Raw genomic sequence first — 24,231 nt, 5'->3', positions numbered from 1 at the left:
TGTTGTCTACATCATGTGGTCAGCTGACTGTTGTCTACATCATGTGGTCAGCTGACTGTTGGCTACATCATGTGGTCAGCTGACTGTTGTCTACATCATGTGGTCAGCTGACTGTTGTCTACATCATGTGATCAGCTGACTGTTGTCTACATCATGTGATCAGCTGACTGTTGTCTACATCATGTGGTCAGCTGACTGTTGTCTACATCATGTGGTCAGCTGACTGTTGTCGACATCATGTGGTCAGCTGACTGTTGTCTACATCATGTGGTCAGCTGACTGTTGTCTACATCATGTGATCAGCTGACTGTTGTCTACATCATGTGATCAGCTGACTGTTGTCTACATCATGTGATCAGCTGACTGTTGTCTACATCATGTGGTCAGCTGACTGTTGTCTACATCATGTGGTCAGCTGACTGTTGTCTACATCATGTGGTCAGCTGACTGTTGTCTACATCATGTGGTCAGCTGACTGTTGTCTACATCATGTGATCAGCTGACTGTTGTCTACATCATGTGATCAGCTGACTGTTGTCTACATCATGTGATCAGCTGACTGTTGTCTACATCATGTGATCAGCTGACTGTTGTCTACATCATGTGATCAGCTGACTGTTGTCTACATCATGTGGTCAGCTGACTGTTGTCTACATCATGTGGTCAGCTGACTGTTGTCTACATCATGTGGTCAGCTGACTGTTGTCTACATCATGTGATCAGCTGACTGTTGTCTACATCATGTGATCAGCTGACTGTTGTCTACATCATGTGGTCAGCTGACTGTTGTCTACATCATGTGGTCAGCTGACTGTTGTCTACATCATGTGATCAGCTGACTGTTGTCTACATCATGTGGTCAGCTGACTGTTGTCTACATCATGTGGTCAGCTGACTGTTGTCTACATCATGTGGTCAGCTGACTGTTGTCTACATCATGTGGTCAGCTGACTGTTGTCTACATCATGTGGTCAGCTGACTGTTGTCTACATCATGTGATCAGCTGACTGTTGTCTACATCATGTGATCAGCTGACTGTTGTCTACATCATGTGATCAGCTGACTGTTGTCTACATCATGTGATCAGCTGACTGTTGTCTACATCATGTGATCAGCTGACTGTTGTCTACATCATGTGGTCAGCTGACTGTTGTCTACATCATGTGGTCAGCTGACTGTTGTCTACATCATGTGGTCAGCTGACTGCTGTCTACATCATGTGGTCAGCTGACTGTTGTCGACATCATGTGGTCAGCTGACTGTTGTCGACATCATGTGGTCAGCTGACTGTTGTCTACATCATGTGGTCAGCTGACTGTTGTCTACATCATGTGATCAGCTGACTGTTGTCTACATCATGTGATCAGCTGACTGTTGTCTACATCATGTGGTCAGCTGACTGTTGTCTACATCATGTGGTCAGCTGACTGTTGTCTACATCATGTGATCAGCTGACTGTTGTCTACATCATGTGGTCAGCTGACTGTTGTCTACATCATGTGGTCAGCTGACTGTTGTCTACATCATGTGGTCAGCTGACTGTTGTCTACATCATGTGGTCAGCTGACTGTTGTCTACATCATGTGGTCAGCTGACTGTTGTCTACATCATGTGGTCAGCTGACTGTTGTCTACATCATGTGGTCAGCTGACTGTTGTCTACATCATGTGGTCAGCTGACTGTTGTCGACATCATGTGGTCAGCTGACTGTTGTCTACATCATGTGGTCAGCTGACTGTTGTCTACATCATGTGATCAGCTGACTGTTGTCTACATCATGTGATCAGCTGACTGTTGTCTACATCATGTGGTCAGCTGACTGTTGTCTACATCATGTGGTCAGCTGACTTGTCTACATCATGTGATCAGCTGACTGTTGTCTACATCATGTGGTCAGCTGACTGTTGTCTACATCATGTGGTCAGCTGACTGTTGTCTACATCATGTGGTCAGCTGACTGTTGTCTACATCATGTGGTCAGCTGACTGTTGTCTACATCATGTGGTCAGCTGACTGTTGTCTACATCATGTGGTCAGGTGACTCGAGAGACGTTTCAGACGGAGCCTCCATACACTCTGCTCTTGATGGTTCAGGTCCTCCTTGTCTTGGTGAAAACCTTGTGATGGTGTGCTGTGAGCCAATCAGAGAGCTCCTCCTGGGCTTTGGCCTCCTGGTGTGTTCAGCTTCACCAGGATCTTGTGGAGCTCCTCCCAGGAGGACGGAGAGCGTTTGAGTCCGGACTGACCTGAGGTCAGATCAGACTGACAGTGAGGAGTCATCCTCTGGAATGTTCCATGAGTGGAGTGTTCTGATTGGATGACCATGGGACTCACCCTGAGACCATGTGATGTGGCGTCTGGGGCACCTGATGGTTCCTTAAGAGTTCTACCTGGTTAAGCAGATCAGTCCAGGGCGGAGTCAGGCGTCAGCGTCTCAGGTTCCTCCGCGTCCTGTTCACACCTGTCCTCCACAGCCGTCAGGTGTGAACTGGTCTGTGTGGTGTTCAGGGTGACGCGTCAGACTGGGCAGCAGCCTGGAGACGCTGGATCCGTGATGAGGTCCTGCTCTCTGACACGCCACGGGAGGACTACACCCCCTCTGGAGCGCCGCCGTGAGTCTGCAGACCAGGTCACCGAGGAGGGGGAGGGTTTGTGTGTGTGTGTGTGTGTGTGTGTGTGTAAGCTGTGTGTGGGGCGGTTCTGATCAAACCTGAGCTCTAGGCTCTCCCTCATTGGTCAGAGGTTAATAGAAATGGCTAATCACGTTGCCATGGAAACCAGGAGTGTGGCGTGGACACGCCAGGCTGAGCTGCTGCTTTGTGTTTGAACTGATGTGTTCACCATCACCTGGAGGCCCCACCCCAGCAGGACCAAACAGACACTCTGTCCTGTTTGAATTCAGCTGCTAAATGTCCTTAAAAAGCGTCTGTGTCGTGAAAACGTGCACGGATTTCACCAAAAATCTGTTCACATCACAAAAATACCTGCTCACCCGAGAACAACTCACCTGAACCGTCCGATACTCCACAGAAAGACAATGCCCTGCCAGATGGTCCTCAGTGTTCACCACCGTCCACTCTGTTCACCACCGTCCTCAGTGTTCACCACCGTCCACTCTGTTCACCACCGTCCTCAGTGTTCACCACCGTCCACTCTGTTCACCACCGTCCACTCTGTTCACCACCGTCCTCAGTGTTCACTACCGTCCACTCTGTTCACCACCGTCCTCAGTGTTCACCACCGTCCACTCTGTTCACCACCGTCCACTCTGTTCACCACCGTCCTCAGTGTTTACCACCGTCCACTCTGTTCACCACCGTCCACTCTGTTCACCACCGTCCTCAGTGTTCACCACCGTCCTCAGTGTTCACCACCGTCCACTCTGTTCACCACCGTCCTCAGTGTTCACCACCGTCCACTCTGTTCACCACCGTCCTCAGTGTTCACCACCGTCCACTCTGTTCACCACCGTCCTCAGTGTTCACCACCGTCCTCAGTGTTCACCACCGTCCACTCTGTTCACCACCGTCCTCAGTGTTCACTACCGTCCACTCTGTTCACCACCGTCCTCAGTGTTCACCACCGTCCACTCTGTTCACCACCGTCCTCAGTGTTCACCACCGTCCTCAGTGTTCACCACCGTCCACTCTGTTCACCACCGTCCTCAGTGTTCACCACCGTCCACTCTGTTCACCACCGTCCTCAGTGTTCACCACCGTCCACTCTGTTCACCACCGTCCACTCTGTTCACCACCGTCCTCAGTGTTCACCACCGTCCACTCTGTTCACCACCGTCCTCAGTGTTCACCACCGTCCACTCTGTTCACCACCGTCCACTCTGTTCACCACCGTCCTCAGTGTTCACCACCGTCCACTCTGTTCACCACCGTCCACTCTGTTCACCACCGTCCTCAGTGTTTACCACCGTCCACTCTGTTCACCACCGTCCACTCTGTTCACCACCGTCCTCAGTGTTTACCACCGTCCACTCTGTTCACCACCGTCCACTCTGTTCACCACCGTCCACTCTGTTCACCACCGTCCTCAGTGTTCACCACCGTCCACTCTGTTCACCCCCGTCCTCAGTGTTTACCACCGTCCACTCTGTTCACCACCGTCCTCAGTGTTTACCACCGTCCACTCTGTTCACCACCGTCCACTCTGTTCACCACCGTCCACTCTGTTCACCACCGTCCTCAGTGTTCACCACCGTCCTCAGTGTTCACCACCGTCCACTCTGTTCACCACCGTCCTCAGTGTTCACCACCGTCCACTCTGTTCACCACCGTCCACTCTGTTCACCACCGTCCACTCTGTTCACCACCGTCCACTCTGTTCACCACCGTCCTCAGTGTTCACCACCGTCCACTCTGTTCACCACCGTCCACTCTGTTCACCACCGTCCTCAGTGTTTACCACCGTCCACTCTGTTCACCACCGTCCACTCTGTTCACCACCGTCCACTCTGTTCACCACCGTCCTCAGTGTTCACCACCGTCCACTCTGTTCACCACCGTCCACTCTGTTCACCACCGTCCTCAGTGTTTACCACCGTCCACTCTGTTCACCACCGTCCACTCTGCTCACCACCGTCCTCAGTGTTTACCACCGTCCACTCTGTTCACCACCGTCCACTCTGTTCACCACCGTCCACTCTGTTCACCACCGTCCTCAGTGTTCACCACCGTCCACTCTGTTCACCCCCGTCCTCAGTGTTTACCACCGTCCACTCTGTTCACCACCGTCCTCAGTGTTTACCACCGTCCACTCTGTTCACCACCGTCCACTCTGTTCACCACCGTCCACTCTGTTCACCACCGTCCTCAGTGTTCACCACCGTCCTCAGTGTTCACCACCGTCCACTCTGTTCACCACCGTCCTCAGTGTTCACCACCGTCCACTCTGTTCACCACCGTCCACTCTGTTCACCACCGTCCACTCTGTTCACCACCGTCCTCAGTGTTTACCACCGTCCACTCTGTTCACCACCGTCCTCAGTGTTCACCACCGTCCACTCTGTTCACCACCGTCCACTCTGTTCACCTCCGTCCTCAGTGTTCACCACCGTCCACTCTGTTCACCACCGTCCACTCTGTTCACCACCGTCCTCAGTGTTTACCACCGTCCACTCTGTTCACCACCGTCCTCAGTGTTCACCACCGTCCACTCTGTTCACCACCGTCCTCAGTGTTTACCACCGTCCACTCTGTTCACCACCGTCCTCAGTGTTCACCACCGTCCACTCTGTTCACCACCGTCCTCAGTGTTTACCACCGTCCACTCTGTTCACCACCGTCCACTCTGTTCACCACCGTCCACTCTGTTCACCACCGTCCTCAGTGTTTACCACCGTCCTCAGTGTTCACCACCGTCCACTCTGTTCACCACCGTCCTCAGTGTTCACCACCGTCCACTCTGTTCACCACCGTCCTCAGTGTTCACCACCGTCCACTCTGTTCACCACCGTCCACTCGGTTCACCACCGTCCTCAGTGTTTACCACCGTCCACTCTGTTCACCACCGTCCACTCTGTTCACCACCGTCCACTCTGTTCACCACCGTCCTCAGTGTTCACCACCGTCCACTCTGTTCACCACCGTCCTCAGTGTTCACCACCGTCCACTCTGTTCACCACTGTCCTCAGTGTTCACCACCGTCCACTCTGTTCACCCCCGTCCACTCTGTTCACCAATGCCCTCAGTATTGACCACCAACCTCACACACACACACACACACACACACACACACACACACACACACACACACACACACACACACACACACACACACACACACACACACACACACTGTTATTGGTGTAGTTTCCAGGGAGGATTGCTCTGCTCTTCATCAGGGGGAGTGGGGGGCTCAGTGGAGCGGCCTCAGATGCCCCCTCCTCTGCTGGCTATAATGGGATCAGCAGAGGGTTCAGGCGAGGCCGTCCATGATTTACATTTAAATTGACCCCCCCCACCCCCCAGCTGCACTGCAAAATCTTCATCGTCTGGCTTGTCTTCATCCTGAGTCAAACATCACCTTCTGCTCCACTTAGTAATGACTCATGCTCCTCCATTGGTCAATGGGCCCCACTCAGCCTCGCTATATATCTATGTCTACATCTATGTCTACATCTATGTCTACGTCTACATGTACGTCTGTGTCTACATCTATGTCTACATCTATGTCTACATCTATGTCTACATCTATGTCTACATCTATGTCTACATCTATGTCTACATCTATGTCTACGTCTACATCTACGTCTACATGTACGTCTATGTCTACATCTATGTCTACATCTATGTCTACGTCTACATGTACGTCTGTGTCTACATCTATGTCTACATCTATGTCTACATCTATGTCTACATCTATGTCTACATCTATGTCTACGTCTACATCTACGTCTACATGTACGTCTATGTCTACATCTATGTCTACATCTATGTCTACATGTACGTCTATGTCTACATCTATGTCTACATCTATGTCTACATCTATGTCTACATCTATGTCTACATCTATGTCTACATCTATGTCTACATCTATGTCTACATCTATGTCTACATCTATGTCTACATGTACGTCTACATGTACGTCTATGTCTACATCTATGTCTACATCTATGTCTACATCTATGTCTACATCTATGTCTACATCTATGTCTACGTCTGTCTGTGTTCAGATAAATGACGTTAATCTTTGTTTTCAGATGGAGGTGAATGTGGGAAAAAAACGCCATCGAACCCGATCCAAAGGAGTCAGAGGTGAGCTGGTCTGTTTGTCTTCCTGTCCGTCCGTCCGTCTGTCTAACTGCTGCTCAGACTGTTCCTTCTCTCCTCAGCTGCTGTGGAATCCGTCACTCAGGAGTTGTTCAGGTAGGAACCTAGAGTGTGTGTGTGTGTGTGTGTGTGTGTGTGTGTGTGTGTGTGTGTGTGTGTGTGTGTGTGTGTGTGTGTGTGTGTGTGTGTGTGTGAGTGTGTGTGTGTGTGAGTTTGTGAGTTTGTGTGTGTGTGTGAGTGTGTGTGTGTGTGTGTGTGTGTGTGTGAGTGTGTGTGTGTGTGTGTGTGTGTGTGTGTGTGTGTGTGAGTTTGTGTGTGTGTGTGTGTGTGTGTGTGGGTGTGTGCTGTTCTGCGTTCTCACAGCCTGTGTTTCCTCCCCAGCTGTCCCACTCCAGGCTGTGACGGCAGCGGTCATGTCAGTGGGAAGTACGCTCGACACCGCAGGTATGCCCGACGGCGGCGTGACCCGACACACACAAGTCAAAGGTCAAACAGTCGTGTCTATGGGCATCGCTCCAGCATCATTTATGGGCGGAGCACAGACACCTGCAGATAATTGTTCCCAGAAAATTTGGTCGGGGGTTCCAGGTAAAACGGGTCCAGAAACCAAGACCTACCCCAGGTGGCCTGAGCTCCTCAGGGCAAACTTCATTCACTCTCTTCCTTCACTTTCATTTTCTCCTTCATCCTCCGTGTTTCACTGGAAAACCAGCAGAGGGCGCTGGACAGGAAACAGCGCCACCACCCAGCAGCAAGAGAACCCTGCAGCGTGAAAATCTGACCTAGACAATAAATTGTAACTGGTAACTGGTAACACGGCTCTATGGAAAAAGTAATCTGTAATACCTGTTAGTATAGTAACACGCCTGTTAGTATAGTAACACACCTGTAGTATAGTAACACGCCTGTTTTTATAGTAACACGCCTGTTTTTATAGTAACACACCTGTTAGTATAGTAACACGCCTGTTAGTATAGTAACACGCCTGTTAGTATAGTAACACGTCTGCTAGTATAGAAACATGCCTGTTAATAAAGTAACACGCCTGTTTTTTATAGTAACACACCTGTTAGCATAGTAACATGCCTGTTAATTAAGTAACACGCCTATTAGTATAGTAACACACCTGTAGTATAGTAACACACCTGTAGTATAGTAACACACCTGTAGTATAGTAACACACCTGTAGTATAGTAACATGCCTGTTAATAAAGTAACACGCCTGTAGTATAGTAACATGCCTGTTAATAAAGTAACACGCCTGTAGTATAGTAACATGCCTGTTTTTTATAGTAACACACCTGTTAGCATAGTAACATGCCTGTTAATTAAGTAACACGCCTATTAGTATAGTAACACACCTGTAGTATAGTAACACACCTGTAGTATAGTAACACACCTGTAGTATAGTTACACACCTGTAGTATAGTTACACACCTGTAGTATAGTAACACACCTGTAGTATAGTAACACACCTGTAGTATAGTAACACACCTGTAGTATAGTAACACACCTGTAGTATAGTAACACACCTGTAGTATAGTTACACACCTGTAGTATAGTAACACACCTGTAGTATAGTAACACACCTGTAGTATAGTAACACACCTGTAGTATAGTAACACACCTGTAGTATAGTAACACACCTGTAGTATAGTTACACACCTGTAGTATAGTAACACACCTGTAGTATAGTAACACACCTGTAGTATAGTAACACACCTGTAGTATAGTTACACACCTGTAGTATAGTTACACACCTGTAGTATAGTAACACACCTGTAGTATAGTAACACACCTTTTATTACAGTAACACGGCTGTGGTGTAATATTTTCCGGGGGGTGTGAAGCTCGTGAATTAGTGAGAGATGCTAACGGTTGTTGAGACTTTAACCTTTCCTTAACGGGGATCAAACCAGGAGATTAAAAAAAGTTCTTCTGATCAGTCCGTGTTTGATTGGTCAGATTCCTCCCCTCCACTCCCCCCCTCCTCTTGAAGTTTAGTTGGAGCATACGTTTCACCCTCCTCCCCCCTTCTGGTTCCTCCTGAATATTTTCTTTCTCTCTCCTTCCTCGTACCCCCTCCCTCACTCAGTCTCTGGAGGATGTCACCATGGCGACAGCACAGTGCTAGTAATGCAGTATAAGAACCAGGAGGGATGCAGTCTGTCTCCCATGGCAACGGCTATTATAGGATGTGAACATGGCAATGCCCCCCCAACACACAATCTGACCACACATACCTGCAGTTCCCTCTTCATTCTAACACGTCTACTTGTCTGAGCACTAAATGTGTGTGTGTGTGTGTGTGTGTGTGTGTGTGTGTGTGTGTGTGTGTGTGTGTGTCTGTGTGTGTGTGTGTCTGTGTCTGTGTCTGTGTGTGTGTGTGTCTGTGTGTGTGTCTGTGTGTGTGTGTGTGTCTGTGTGTGTGTGTCTGTGTGTGTGTGTGTGTCTGTGTGTGTGTGTGTCTGTGTGTGTGTGTGTCTCTGTGTGTGTGTGTCTGTGTGTGTGTGTGTGTCTGTGTGTGTGTCTGTGTCTGTGTCTGTGTGTGTGTGTGTGTGTGTGTCTGTGTGTGTGTGTGTCTGTGTGTGTGTGTCTGTGTGTGTGTGTGTGTGTGTGTGTGTGTCTGTGTGTGTGTGTGTGTGTCTGTGTGTGTGTGTGTGTGTCTGTGTCTGTGTGTGTGTGTCTGTGTGTGTGTGTGTGTGTCTGTGTGTGTGTGTGTGTGTGTGTGTCTGTGTGTGTGTGTGTGTCTGTGTGTGTGTGTGTGTGTCTGTGTCTGTGTGTGTGTGTCTGTGTGTGTGTGTCTGTGTCTGTGTGTGTGTGTCTGTGTGTGTGTGTCTGTGTGTGTGTGTGTGTGTGTCTGTGTGTCTGTGTGTGTGTCTCTGTGTGTGTGTGTCTGTGTGTGTGTGTGTGTGTGTATGTCTGTGTGTCTGTGTGTGTGTGTGTGTGTGTCTGTGTGTGTGTGTGTCTCTGTGTGTGTGTGTGTGTGTCTGTGTGTGTGTGTCTGTGTGTGTGTGTGTGTGTGTGTGTGTGTGTGTGTGTATGTCTGTGTGTCTGTGTGTGTGTGTGTCTGTGTGTGTGTGTGTGTGTGTGTGTGTGTCTGTGTGTGTGTGTGTGTGTGTGTGTGTGTGTGTGTCTCTGTGTGTGTGTGTCTGTGTGTGTGTGTGTGTGTGTATGTCTGTGTGTCTGTGTGTGTGTGTGTGTGTGTGTGTGTGTCTGTGTCTGTGTGTGTGTGTGTGTGTGTGTGTCTCTGTGTGTGTGTGTCTGTGTGTGTGTGTGTGTGTGTGTGTGTCTGTGTGTGTGTGTCTCTGTGTGTGTGTGTCTGTGTGTGTGTGTGTGTCTCTGTGTGTGTGTGTCTGTGTGTGTGTGTGTGTGTGTGTGTCTGTGTCTGTGTGTGTGTGTGTGTGTGTGTGTCTCTGTGTGTGTGTGTGTGTGTGTCTGTGTCTGTGTGTGTGTGTGTGTGTGTCTCTGTGTGTGTGTGTCTGTGTGTGTGTGTGTGTGTGTCTGTGTGTCCAAAAGCTGTTTCGTCTCTCATCTAAGAGACGTCTTCAGTTCAGAGGGGGCTGATAATGTCCCATTTTATAGACCATGTAGGGTGTGGTCAGATTATTACCCCTGTGGGGTGGGGTCAGATTATTACCCCTGTGGGGTATGGTCAGATTATTAACCCTGTGGGGTGGGGTCAGATTATTACCCCTGTGGGGTGGGGTAAGATTATTAACCCTGTAGGGTGTGGTCAGATTATTAACCCTGTGGGGTGTGGTCAGATTATTAACCCTGTGGGGTGGGGTCAGATTATTACCCCTGTGGGGTGGGGTCAGATTATTAACCCTGTGGGGTGTGGTCAGATTATTACCCCTGTGGGGTGGGGTCAGTGCTTTTCACATTCCAACGACTTGTCGTTAAACCCGTCTGGCTCCTCAACGATTGTTGGTGGGGGTGTCAAAGGGGGTCGCTGAGATGTGAGTTTCACCTTTGTATGCTAATGAGGGTCATTAGCATGAGACACCTCACCTGGGTCAATCTGAGACAATCTTTTTGGGAGTTTTCTAAGGACCTGATTGTAAATGGGAGAAAGGTGATGTCACAGACCCCCCCCCTGTTCAGAGATGGCTTCTCCACTTTGACGTGGATGGCCTCTTTCACCCCTCCCTCAAACCATTTATCTTCCCTGTCCAGGATCCAGACACAAACGGATCACTAAACCATTGTCTGTTCTCTTCCGTCCTCACGGGGTTGTTCTCCTTTCTGGATCTTGTGTGGACTTTCACGAAGGTCCAGTCAGGATCTCCACAGGTTTTCAGTGCCCCTTTCAGGTGTTGGTGTTCTTTCACCTGGTCCAGGGCACTGGTTGGTAGCTTATCAGCCCTGTTTTCCAGGGTCCTGATGACGCCCAGCTTGTGCTCCAGTGGGTGGTGAGAGTCAAAAAGCAGGTACTGGTCCGTGTGTTGGTTTCCTATATACCCCTACATTCAGACTTCTGTCATCTTTTATGCTGACCTCACAATCCAAAAAGGAAAAACTGTTGTCCTTCACATCCTCTCTGGTGAACTTGATGTTGCTGTCCACCGACCTGATGTGTTCGGTGGAAGGTTGCACCTCGTGGATTTTTATCTTAACCCAGGTGTCATCCACATACCCGAACCAGTGTCTTGGTGGTGTTCCGTTGAACGAGGTCAGGGCCTTGTGTTCCACCTCTTCCATGTACAAATTGGCCATGATAGGAGAAACCGGCGCGCCCATGGGACATCTGTGTTTCTGCCTATAGAAGTTCCCTCTGTACTGGAAGTAGGTGGTGTTGAGGCAGAGGTCCAAAAGTTGGTCGGGGTTGAGGTTTGTCCTGTCGCTGAGGGTGGTGTCCTGTGTGTGTGTGTGTGGTTATGTGTCGGGAGCATCAGAGCAGATTGACTCCGCCCCCTGCTGGACAGCTCTGGGTCTCAGCCAGCAGGGGGCGGGCCCTGGTGTCCTTTTATGGTTGGTCTGTGGGTGAATGGTGCTCTGATCCCTGACGTGATCGACTCCTTGCACGGGGACACGCCCGTCAGCCTCGGCAGCAGCACTGTGCTAGGGGATGGAGCTCCTTTTTTGGGATAATTGTGTCACTTCCTGTTGGAATGGGGGGGCGCTGGTGCTCAGGTGTGGGGTGGGGTGTGGTCCATCACGTCGGTTGGGGTTTCACTGTGACCTGACTGGCGGCTGTCTCCTCAGCGTCTACGGCTGCCCGCTGGCCAAGAAGAGGAAGGCTCTGGAGAAACTGCCTCTGGAACCAGACACCAAGAGGAGGCCCTTCCTCACCTCCTCCCAGGGGGAAGAGGAAGAGGAGGAGGCCGTCGGTGCCTACCCCCCGTACGAGAATGAGACCATGGGAGAGGAAGACAAGGAGCAGGAGGAAGTAGTGGAGGAGGAGGAAGAGGAGGAGAGGGAAGGGAACGACGTGGACGACGAGTTCTCAGAAGACATCGAGGAGCAACGAGAGGAGGAGGAAGAAGAGGATGAGGAGGAAGAAGTGGAGAGAGTGGATCACACGAAGGGAGGAAAGCTTGTGGAGGAGGAAGAGGAGGAGGAGGAAGAGGAAGAAGAGGAGGGGGTGTATGAGGAGGAGGAAGACGTGGAGGATGGAGATGATGAGGAGGAGCGGGAGGAGGAGGAGCAGAATGGAGGTGAGTTCTATTCATTTCTCTTCAGATATTATTATTATTATTATTGGCGTGAACCCGTGTGAATTCCGTGATCAACGATAACATCAGACTTCATACCAAACATATAAAACTAATGTGTTGGTTTATAAACCAAACGCACAACGTAGTCAAACATCACTGTGGTGGCGTAACAAATTTGTGTCGGCCAATCATGGGTGGTGCTGGGCGGGCATTGTGAAACCGTAGATGAATGCTAGCAGGCTAACTGGAGAAAGAAAGCTAACTACTGGTGAGACTGGGAAAGGAGCTAACGCTAAAGGAGCTAACGCTAAAGGAAAAGGCTCCTGTCCAAAGAGCAGGTGCTAAAGAAATGTTAGAGAAGTATGTTATGTATGTACTGTTACTCTGCTGTTACTCTGCTGTTACTCTGCTACACCGTAACACTCTCCTGCTTTTACATTGTTATGCTGTTGACCTGTTGTCTTTCTGCCTGGCAGTGGAGCACCACTACAAACCCAGTGGATCCCTGAGTCTCCTCCCCATCCTGAAGGACGACAACAACAACAGCTGCACCGTCGCTGGGGAGGAGTACGACAACTACGACGAGCTGGTCGCCAAGTCGCTGCTCAACCTGGGCAAGATTGCTGAGGACGCTGCCTACCAGGCAATGACAGAGTCTGAGATGAACAGCAACTCCTCCAACAGCGCTGGGGAAGATGAAGACGATGATGAGGACGAGGGCAGCGACCAGGGTGATGGGAAGGTCGAGCTGAGTGTGGACCTGGACAGCGATGTGGTTCGAGAGACGGTGGACTCCCTGAAGCTGCTGGCACAGGGCCACGGCACCATGCTGCCGGAGGACGGGTACTCCGAGGGCTGCATGGTGGACAGCGTTAGCCTCGGTAACGCGCAGGCTAACGCCCGGGTGCAGGTGGAGGAGAGAGAGGAGGAGGTGTGTCTCAGCAGCCTGGAGTGTCTCAGAAACCAATGCTTCGATCTGGCTCGGAGACTGAGCGAGACGCAGATGTGTGACCGGCCCGTCCACCACCACCACCACCTGCAGGGGGCGTCAGAGCAGCAGATGGCGCACCACCTGAACAGGTAGGAGCTCACCTGTCATCAGGTCTGGACCCGCTTCCGGTTCTAAGTCTCCCACATAAATGGTGTTGGACCTCAAACATGAAATACAGCGGTAAACACTAAATAAAAGTCCACCGGATCATTTTATTAGTGGGGGCGTATTTACTGGGTTTGAGGATCACCAGTGGACACCAGTCGCTACAACATTGTGGTGAACACCGACTCCACTCCATCAACACCAGAGGGTCTGTGGTCAGGTCCCATCAGAGCGTCTCCACCTTGTCCTCCATCAGTCCAGAAACGTCACCCTGTTCCTGTAGGGCTAGGTACAGGTACGGGTTTACAGATTCAGGTACAGGTACAGGTGGAGAGGTACAGATACAGGTACAGGTACGGGTTTACAGATTCAGGTACAGGTACAGGTGGAGAGGTACAGATACAGGTACAGGTACGGGTTTACAGATTCAGGTACTGGTACAGGTACAGGTGGAGAGGTACAGATACAGGTACAGGTACGGGTTTACAGATTCAGGTACTGGTACAGGTACAGGTGGAGAGGTACAGGTACAGGTGTACAGGTACAGATACAGGTACAGGTGTACAGGTTTACAGATTCAGGTACAGGTACAGGTGGAGAGGTACAGGTACAGGCGTACAGGTACAGGTGTACAGGTACAGATAGAGTTGTACAGGTACAGATACAGGCACAGATACAGGTACAGGTGTACAGGTACAGGTACAGGTACAGTTGTACAGGTACAGGTGTGTAGGTACAGTTACATGTGTACAGGTACAGGTACAGGAGGACAGGTACAGGCATACAGGTACAGACAGGCAGGTGCAGGAGGACAGGTACAGGCTTATAGGTACAGGCGGGCATGTACAAGTACAGGTGGATAGGTACAGGCAGACAGGTGCAGATGCAGGTACAGGTACAGGCATACAGCTACAGGCATACAGGTACAGGCAGATAGGTACAGGCGTACAGGTACAGGCATACAGGTACAGGTAAAGACGGGCAGGTACACGAGGACAGGTACAGGTGCAGGTGACCCCGGTCTTCTGGAGCTTCAGCTCTGACTCACCCTCTGTCACCCACTGCTTGTGACTCGGTGTCTCCCCTCCACCCAGGTATGACGGCTGCCACCAAGGGGCGCACCGGGAGCCCCGGGCTCTGGAGCGGAGCTACTCCGACATGGCCAACCTGATGAAGCTGGAGGAGCAGCTGAGCCCAGCGTCCAGGGGTTACCCCACCAGCTGCAGCCAGGAGGGCGATGAGGACACCACGTCCGTTGCCTCCGACCGCTCTGATGACACCTTCGACATGGCCAAAGGAAACCTGTCGCTGCTGGAGAAGGCCATCGCCCTGGAGTCAGAGAGGGCAAAGGTCATGAGGGACCGGATGACCTCCGAGCGCACCTTTCACCGTCGAGATCATCATCATCATTACAGCCACGGCGAACAAAGCCCACGGCTGAGCAATCCCGGTGAGGAGCGCAAGTCCAGGATGCACCACGATGGGCTGAAGAGGGCGTACTACCCCAAAGGTGAGAGTCAAGAGCCCCACAGTGGCCCTCAGGACCCCCGGGGGTCTGTGTGCTGGGCTCAACCAGGTCAATCCAACAATCACTAATCACCAACAATCACTAATCAATCACAAAATCATCAAAAATCACTAATCAGTCTCAACAGGGACTAATCAATCACAACAATCACGAATAAATCACAAAAATCCCGAATAAATGACAACAATCCTTAATCACAACAATCGGGGCCGTCACAGGAATCCAAACTGCTGAATGTTTTGATTTTGATCCTTCATGGACGAAAGTAAAGACAAATTTGAACAGATTGATCTACAACAATGTTGATAAACATTGTTGTTGATCGACAACTTTGTTGATGTTGACATTATTGATGTTGATGTTGTTGACGTTACTGAGGTTAACAGTGTTGATGTTGACGTTGCTGAGGTAGAAGTTCTTGACGTTGTTGATGTTGACGTTGATGATGTGGACATTGTTGACGTTGTTGAGGCAGTGTTGATGTTGACGTTGTTGACGTTGTTGAGGTTGACGTTGTTGATGTGGACGTTGTTGATCTTGACGTTGTTGACAGTGTTGAGGTTGATGATGTTGATGTGGACATTGTTGACGTTGTTGACGTTGTTGACGTTGTTGACGTTGTTTACGTTGTTGACGTTGTTGAGGTTGACGTTGTTGACAGTGTTGAGGTTGACATTGTTGATGGTGTTGATGTTGTCGTTGTTGACGGTGTTGAGGTAGACGTTGTTGATGTGGACGTTGTTGACTGTGTTGACGGTTTTAAGGTTGAGGTTGTTAATGTTGTTGATGTTGACAGTGTTGAGGTTGAGGTTGTTGAAGTTGTTGATGTTTACGGTGTTGAGGTTGACGTTGTTGACACTGTTGAGGTTGACTTTGTTGATGTGGACGTTGACGTTGCTGAAACGGTGTTGATGTTGACATTGTTGACGTTGTTGATGTTGACGGTGTTGATGTTGACATTGTTGACAAGGTTGACAAGGTTGACGTTGTTGACGTTGTTGACAGTGTTGACAGTGTTGACAGTGTTGAGGTTGACGTTGATGTTGCTGATGTTGACGTTCTTGATGTTGACGTTCTTGATGTTGACGTTCTTGATGTTGTTGATATTGATATTGAGGTTGACGTTGTTGACAGTGTTGAGGTTGACGTTGTTGACAGTGTTGAGGTTGACGTTACTGAGGTTGACGTTGTTGATGGTGTTGATGTTGACGTTGTTGATGTTGATGGTGTTCATGTGTTCATGTTGACGTTGTTGACAGTGTTGAGGTTGACGTTGTTGACGCTGTTATGGTTGAAGTTGTTGACGTTGTTGACAGTGTTGAGGTTGACGTTGTTGATGTTGACGTTGTTGACAGTGTTGATATTGACGATGTTGACAGTGTTGATGTTGAAGTTGTTGATGTTGACGTTGTTGACAGTGTTGATGTTGACGTTGCTGACGTTGCTGATGTTGACGTTGTTGATGTGGACGTTTTTGACGTTGTTGATGTTGATGTTTTTGACGGTGTTGAGGTCGACGTTGTTGATGTTGATGGTGTTGATGTTGACGTTTTTGACAGTGTTGAGGTTGACATTGTTGATGTGGATGTTGACGTTGGTGATGTTGATGGTGTTGATGTTGACGTTGTTGATGTTGACGTTGATGTTGGCGGTGTTGATGTTGTTGACGGTGTTGATGTTGATGTTGTAGACGGTGTTGATTTTGACAGTGTTGATGTTGACATTGTTGACAGTGTTGAGTTTGACGTTGTTGACGTTGCTGAGGTTGACGTTGTTGACGGTGTTGAGGTTGACTTTGTTGACGTTGCTGAGGTTGACGTTGTTGACGGTGTTGAGGTTGACGATATTGAGGTTGATGTTGTTGACGTTGTTGATGGTGTTGATGTTGTTGACAGTGTTGAGGTTGACATTGTTGACGTTCCTGAGGTTGACGTTTTTGACGGTGTTGAGGTTGACGTTGTTGACGTTGCTGAGGTTGACGGTGTTGAGGTTGACGTTGTTGACATTGTTGATGTTGACGTTGTTTAGGTTGACTTGTCTTCCTCTTCCTGTGAAGAACAGGTAGGTGGGCGTTTCTCCCCGCAGGTTCTTTTCTTGACCCACCCTCAGGTTGTGGGGGGCGGGGTTTATCACACAGTTGGAGGAAGCGGTGCATCTGTGATGTTAGCGTTACCATGGTAACGCTGTCCTGATCTTGTCTACGTCTCTCTGTCCCATCAGAACTGTCACGAGGGGAGAAGAAGGAGAGTAAGTGTCCCACGCCGGGCTGTGACGGGACGGGTCATGTGACTGGTCTGTACCCCCACCACCGCAGCCTGTCCGGGTGTCCCCACAAAGACCGCGTCCCGCCTGAGAGTAGGTCCCCCCACATCAGTCTGACAAGTCACGTCTGGAGGTGGTCGCTGTGGGCGGGGCTCCCCCACACAGGTGTTTTTCAGAGGGCAGGCCACGCCCTTCAGTACAGGTTCCCATTCCAGCTGCAGTTAGCCTAGCCTCTGCCGTGTTAGTCAAGAATCAGCAGGAACGTGACCTGGTAGCATCCAGCATGCTAGCTGGCTAAGCTAATGAATGCTACAGTTTGAGTGTTTCCGTGCAGCTTCATGGTTACCCTCAGGAGAGGGCTGCCGGAACCCCACCGAGTCACAACCCCACCGGGTCACAACCCCACCGGGTCACAACCTGACTGGGTCACAACCCCACCGGGTCACTACCTGATTGGGTCACAACCCCACCGGGTCACAACCTGACTGGGTCACAACCCCACCGGGTCACTACCTGATTGGGTCACAACCCCACCGGGTCACTACCTGACTGGGTCACAACCCCACCGGGTCACTACCTGACTGGGTCACAACCCCACCGGGTCACTACCTGACTGGGTCACAACCCCACCGGGTCACTACCTGATTGGGTCACAACCCCACCGGGTCACTACCTGACTGGGTCACAACCCCACCGGGTCACAACCCCACCGGGTCACTACCTGACCGGGTCACAACCCCACCGGGTCACAACCCCACCGGGTCACTACCTGACTGGGTCACAACCCCACCGGGTCACTAGCCCACGGCCTTCCTACAGCCTCCCATCCGTAGCACCGCCCAGACAGACCAGTCACCTGACTGACTTGTCAGACTGCAGCCGTCGGTGAGCATGTGGTCTGGTCAGTCCTGCATGTCTCATCCGTGTTCCGTGTTCCTTGTCAGATTGTCTTCAGGTTCTCCCGCTTTTTGTTTCTGTCCTTAATCCTCCGCCTCATCACGTGTCTGACGTCTGGTTTTGTGATGTGTGTGTTACTGGTGTGTGTGTTACTGGTGTGTGTGTTGCTGGTGTGATGTGAACAGCATGACCTCCCCCCTGCAACAATAACCCTCAGCCTACAGGTAACAGGTGTCCTTTCAGAGGTCAGCTTCATAGGGGTCACAACAATGTTAGCACACAGCTAATGTTAGCACGACAGGACTGTAAACAGAGATAGAAGAAAAAACCTCAGAGGACTCACCATAACTAACCCTGACCCCTGACCCTTCATGTGGCGTTGTGATGTCAGCAGTGATGTCAACTGTGATGTCAGCTGTGATGCCAGCGGTGATATCGGCATGCCTAACCGTTGTAGCTCAATGCTAACGCTAACCCGTGCTAACCCGGCTGTCTCTCTCGTCTCTCCCGTGTGCTGAAGTTCTTGCCATGTATGAAAATGTGTTAAAGTGTCCCACCCCCGGCTGCTCCGGACGGGGGCACGTCAATAGCAACAGGAACTCCCACCGCAGGTGAGTGGGCGGGCCTACAGCGGGGGCGTGGACCGCCTGATGACACACCCACACACCCCAGCAGCCCGATGACACACACCCACACACACACCTCTACACCCCCCCCACACACACCACACACCTACACACACACACACACACACCCACACACACACACACACACCTCTACACACACCCACACCCACACACACACCTCTACACACACCTACAAAAACACACACACACACACATACCACACACACACAGACACACAAACACACACACACACACACACACCACACACACACACAGATACACACAAACACACACACCTCAGCTCGCTTTGTGACGCGTCTCTAAACTCCCCCTCCTAATGAGATGCAGGTACCGCACACGGTCACATGACCAGAATGTAATCCATCAGTAAGCAGTCAGTGTGTGTGTGTGTGTGTGTGTGTGTGTGTGTGTGGACACACCCATACGTAACGAGGTCTCTGCCCCCCCAGTCTGTCTGGCTGTCCCATCGCTGCTGCAGAGAAAATGGCCAAGGTCCACGAGAAGAGCCACTCGTCTGACGGGGGCAAGACCAGCCAGACGTCTGACCGAGTGCTCAGGTACTGCCGCCCACCGGCACCGCCGCCCGGCACCGCCCACCGGTACCACCCTCCATCAGGTGCCCTTGTGGCAGTGCTTGATGCCAGGCGGCGCTGGGCAGCTGTCTGGATGGTTTTTCTGGATGTTTTTTCTGGATGTTGACGTCTCCTTGTGGCCTCCAGGCCGATGTGCTTTGTCAAGCAGCTGGAGATCCCTCAGTACGGCTACAAGAACCACGTCCCCACCAGCACGCCACGCTCCAACCTGGCCAAGGAGCTGGAGAAATACTCCAAGACCAGCTACAGCTACAGCGGCTACGACGGCCAGCACGGCTACGGGAAGAGAGGGCTGTCCAGCAGGAGCCAGCACAGCCGGGACCCCTCCCCTAAGGGCTACGAGGGTAAGGAAAAGGAGCGCACCCTCGGTCCAGTGACCGCTGGGAGTGTCTGCAAGTTTCTGGTCTACACCTGTCATCAGGTGGTTCCCCAGGGAGAGGAGGACTGGACAGAGCTTTGTCTTCATCAAGGGGTCTTCAGACGCTCACATGATCTTCAGACGATTGTGACCGTTAGAACGGTTGTTCCTGCAGAACGTACCAGTAGAACCACTGTTGTTACTCCCCCTCTCTCCCCTCCATACCTCACCCCCAGTGGTCACAGCAGATGCTCCGCCCACCCTGCATCGCGGCTCAGCTGTAGGTAAAGGCTGTGGGTTTCTTCCTGCTAAAGGCTGTAGGTTTCTTCCTGCTAAAGGCTGTAGGTTTCTTCCTGGTAAAGGCTGTGGGTTTCTTCCTGCTAAAGGCTGTAGGTTTCTTCCTGGTAAAGGCTGTAGGTTTCTTCCTGCTAAAGGCTGTAGGTTTCTTCCTGCTAAAGGCTGTAGGTTTCTTCCTGCTAAAGGCTGTGGGTTTCTTCCTGGTAAAGGCTGTAGGTTTCTTCCTGGTAAAGGCTGTAGGTTTCTTTCCGGTAAAGGCTGCAGGTTTCTTCCTGGTAAAGGCTGTAGGTTTCTTCCTGGTAAAGGCTGTAGGTTTCTTCCTGGTAAAGGCTGTAGGTTTCTTCCTGGTAAAGGCTGTAGGTTTCTTTCCGGTAAAGGCTGCAGGTTTCTTCCTGGTAAAGGCTGTAGGTTTCTTCCTGGTAAAGGCTGTAGGTTTCTTTCCGGTAAAGGCTGCAGGTTTCTTCCTGGTAAAGGCTGTGGGTTTCTTCCTGCTAAAGGCTGTAGGTTTCTTCCTGCTAAAGGCTGTAGGTTTCTTCCTGCTAAAGGCTGTAGGTTTCTTCCTGCTAAAGGCTGTAGGTTTCTTCCTGGTAAAGGCTGTAGGTTTCTTCCTGGTAAAGGCTGTAGGTTTCTTCCTGGTAAAGGCTGTAGGTTTCTTCCTGGTAAAGGCTGTAGGTTTCTTCCTGGTAAAGGCTGTAGGTTTCTTTCCGGTAAAGGCTGCAGGTTTCTTCCTGGTAAAGGCTGTAGGTTTCTTCCTGGTAAAGGCTGTAGGTTTCTTTCCGGTAAAGGCTGCAGGTTTCTTCCTGGTAAAGGCTGTGGGTTTCTTCCTGCTAAAGGCTGTAGGTTTCTTCCTGGTAAAGGCTGTAGGTTTCTTCCTGGTAAAGGCTGTAGGTTTCTTCCTGGTAAAGGCTGTAGGTTTCTTCCTGGTAAAGGCTGTAGGTTTCTTCCTGGTAAAGGCTGTAGGTTTCTTCCTGCTAAAGGCTGTAGGTTTCTTCCTGGTAAAGGCTGTAGGTTTCTTCCTGGTAAAGGCTGTAGGTTTCTTCCTGGTAAAGGCTGTAGGTTTCTTCCTGGTAAAGGCTGTAGGTTTCTTCCTGGCAAAGGCTGTAGGTTTCTTCCTGCTTAGGCTGTAGGTTTCTTCCTGGTAAAGGCTGTAGGTTTCTTCCTGGTAAAGGCTGTAGGTTTCTTCCTGCTAAAGGCTGTAGGTTTCTTCCTGCTAAAGGCTGTAGGTTTCTTTCCGGTAAAGGCTGTAGGTTTCTTCCCGGTAAAGGCTGTAGGTTTCTTCCTGGTAAAGGCTGTAGGTTTCTTCCTGGTAAACGCTGTAGGTTTCTTCCTGGTAAAGACTGTAGGTTTCTTTCCAGTAAAGGCTGTAGGTTTCTTCCTGGTAAAGGCTGTAGGTTTCTTCCTGGTAAAGGCTGTAGGTTTCTTTCCAGTAAAGGCTGTAGGTTTCTTCCTGGTAAAGGCAGGGTTCTCAGGTGTTTGGACTTGACTGAACCTCTAAATATAGACACTGAGCTGAATGAGATTTAACTGTGTATTTGTACATGCCCACCCCACAGCTAAACGCTACGGTAAGACGTCAAGTCCAGCCAGTAGTACGACCAGCAGCTACGCCCCCAGCAGCAGCAGCTTGAGCTGTGTGGGGGGCGGAGCGGGAGGCGGGGGAGGTGGGGGAGGAAGCAGCGCCAGCAGCACCTGCAGCAAAAGCAGCTTCGACTACACCCACGACATGGAGGCGGCTCACATGGCGGCGACTGCCATCCTCAACCTGTCCACCCGCTGCAGGGAGCTGCCCCACGCCCTGGGGGGCAAGGCCCACGACCTGCTGACACAGGTGACATACTGACTCCACCCTCACACAGCTTACACGTCTGACACACAGGTGACACGTCTGACACACAGGTGACACATCTGACACACAGCTGACACATCTGACACACAGCTGACACGTCTGACCCACAGCTGACACGTCTGACACACAGGTGACACGTCTGACACACAGGTGACACGTCTGACACACAGCTGACACGTCTGACACACAGCTGACACGTCTGACACACAGGTGACACGTCTGACACACAGCTGACACGTCTGACACACAGGTGACACGTCTGACACACAGGTGACACGTCGGACACACAGGTGACACGTCTGATACACGTCTGACACACAGCTGACACGTCTGACACACAGGTGACACGTCTGACACACAGGTGACACGTCTGACACACAGCTGACACGTCTGACACACGTCTGACACACAGCTGACACGTCTGACACACGTCTGATACACAGCTGACACGTCTGACACACAGCTGACACACAGCTGACACGTCTGACACACAGCTGACACGTCTGACACACGTCTGACACACAGCTGACACGTCTGACACACGTCTGATACACAGCTGACACGTCTGACACACAGCTGACACACAGCTGACACGTCTGACACACAGCTGACACGTCTGACACACGTCTGACACACAGCTGACACACAGCTGACACGTCTGACACACATCTGACACACAGCTGACACGTCTGACACACAGCTGACACGTCTGACACACGTCTGACACACAGCTGACACGTCTGACACACGTCTGACACACAGCTGACACGTCTGACACACAGGGGACAACTCCTAGCTGTGACCTTTGTCTCCTTGACCCAGAGCCCTCTCGGCGCGTTGGAGGACAGGGGTGCGGTGGAGGTGGCCGGTCAGCCGGGGGGTCCGGAGGGCAGCGGGACGGTGTTGACCCCCCTGCAGCCGATGTCCCCCCAGAGGCAGGCGCTGCTGAACAGCCGCTGCTACCAGCTGAGCGACACAGACTGCTGGGAGCTGCCGGTGGACTACACCAAACGCCTGGGGGAGGAGCAGGAGCACAAGGAGGTAACGGGAAGGAAGCGTTAGGGTCTAGACTCACCTCAGGGTTAACCCTTAACCCCTGACCCCTTCCTGTGTCAGGGGTTAGGTTTTTGTGGTTAGTGGTTAGGGTTAGAGGTTTAGGATTAGGGGTTAGGGTTAGGGTTAGTGGTTAGGGGTTAGGGTTAGGGTTAGGGGTTAGGGTAAGGGTAAGGGGTTAGGGTCAGGATTAGGTGTTAGGGGTTTGGGGTTAGTGGTTAGGGTTCCTCACAGTCATAGAGAAGTTCTCCTGTTGCCTGAACTGCTGGTGTTTGCAGCTGCAGGGATTCTTGAGGGGGATCATGTGTCTATAGACGAAATTATAGACAGTGGTACCTCTACTTACGAAATTAATTGGTTCTGGAAGAAATTACGTAAGTTAGAAAATTTCATAAGTAGAGACGCGTTTTCCATACAAATGCCCTAATCCGTTCCAAATACATGTTACGATTAGATTATTACATAATAAATGAGAGTTGTGCATAAAGTAGAAAACAAAGAATAAAGAATAATAATGATGGTCATTTACCTTTTAACTGCTGTCCTCATTGTTTTTTGCCCTCTTTGGTTCATGCCCTCTTACCCCCCAATGAACAACAGAGTGAATTCCAGTCCTCCTTCTGAACTTCTCCAACCACCCACGCAATGCCTTAAACTCCTTAAACTTCCTTTAGTTTTAATAACGTGGTGATTGTAGATGCATTACGGCCATATTCTTTGGAGAGATCAACCAAACGCATCCCTTTTTCAGGCTTTTCTATCATCTCTTGCTTTGTTTGTACGGACAAAAAAACTCTTTTCTTGGTCTTTTCTTTTCCTCTTTTCTCCGTCACTTTCTTGGGGTCCCTAGTGAATACTCTAAAAGTTAATATATTTACCTAAAACTATCAGAACACCTCAGGGGTCGAGTGGCGAATGCCGAGACACTCCATAAGCACCGATCTAGCTCCACACAGAGGTGGATTGACATCCCTCTTAGCCAATGGGATGCCAGGAAGATATGTAATAGGTTATAGCCAATGGCAGAGCAGCTATGAGAATGTTGCATTCAGGAACCTGTGGGAGATTCAAGTATCAGCCAATACTGTGTTTTTACATTACATAAGTCGAAATTTCTTTCGTAACTAGAGGTAATATTTTCCTGCTGAGAAAGTTTGTAAGTAGAAAATTTCGTAAGAAGAGACATTCGTAAGTAGAGGTACCACTGTACAC

At 50.5% G+C, this 24,231-nt stretch overlaps 1 protein-coding gene across 1 annotated transcript in view; it reads left to right on the top strand.

Moving 5' to 3' along the window:
* myt1la (myelin transcription factor 1-like, a) overlaps positions 1-24,231 on the top strand; it is a 43,688-nt gene that overhangs the window by 7,917 nt on the left and 11,540 nt on the right. Inside the window, exons 3-14 of the mRNA XM_068342481.1 lie at positions 6,713-6,767; positions 6,845-6,878; positions 7,164-7,226; positions 11,991-12,442; positions 12,919-13,522; positions 14,633-15,048; positions 17,287-17,421; positions 18,746-18,836; positions 19,322-19,429; positions 19,592-19,809; positions 21,674-21,948; positions 22,789-23,007. Of these exons, the coding sequence (XP_068198582.1) occupies positions 6,713-6,767; positions 6,845-6,878; positions 7,164-7,226; positions 11,991-12,442; positions 12,919-13,522; positions 14,633-15,048; positions 17,287-17,421; positions 18,746-18,836; positions 19,322-19,429; positions 19,592-19,809; positions 21,674-21,948; positions 22,789-23,007 (2,670 nt within the window). The remainder of the gene's footprint in view (positions 1-6,712; positions 6,768-6,844; positions 6,879-7,163; positions 7,227-11,990; positions 12,443-12,918; positions 13,523-14,632; positions 15,049-17,286; positions 17,422-18,745; positions 18,837-19,321; positions 19,430-19,591; positions 19,810-21,673; positions 21,949-22,788; positions 23,008-24,231) is intronic.

Source organism: Antennarius striatus, chromosome 19 (assembly GCF_040054535.1).
Source record: "Antennarius striatus isolate MH-2024 chromosome 19, ASM4005453v1, whole genome shotgun sequence".
In the NCBI taxonomy this organism is placed as follows: domain Eukaryota; kingdom Metazoa; phylum Chordata; class Actinopteri; order Lophiiformes; family Antennariidae; genus Antennarius; species Antennarius striatus.
Note: the sequence above shows the minus strand (reverse complement) of the source record. Positions and strands in the feature narration are given on the sequence as shown.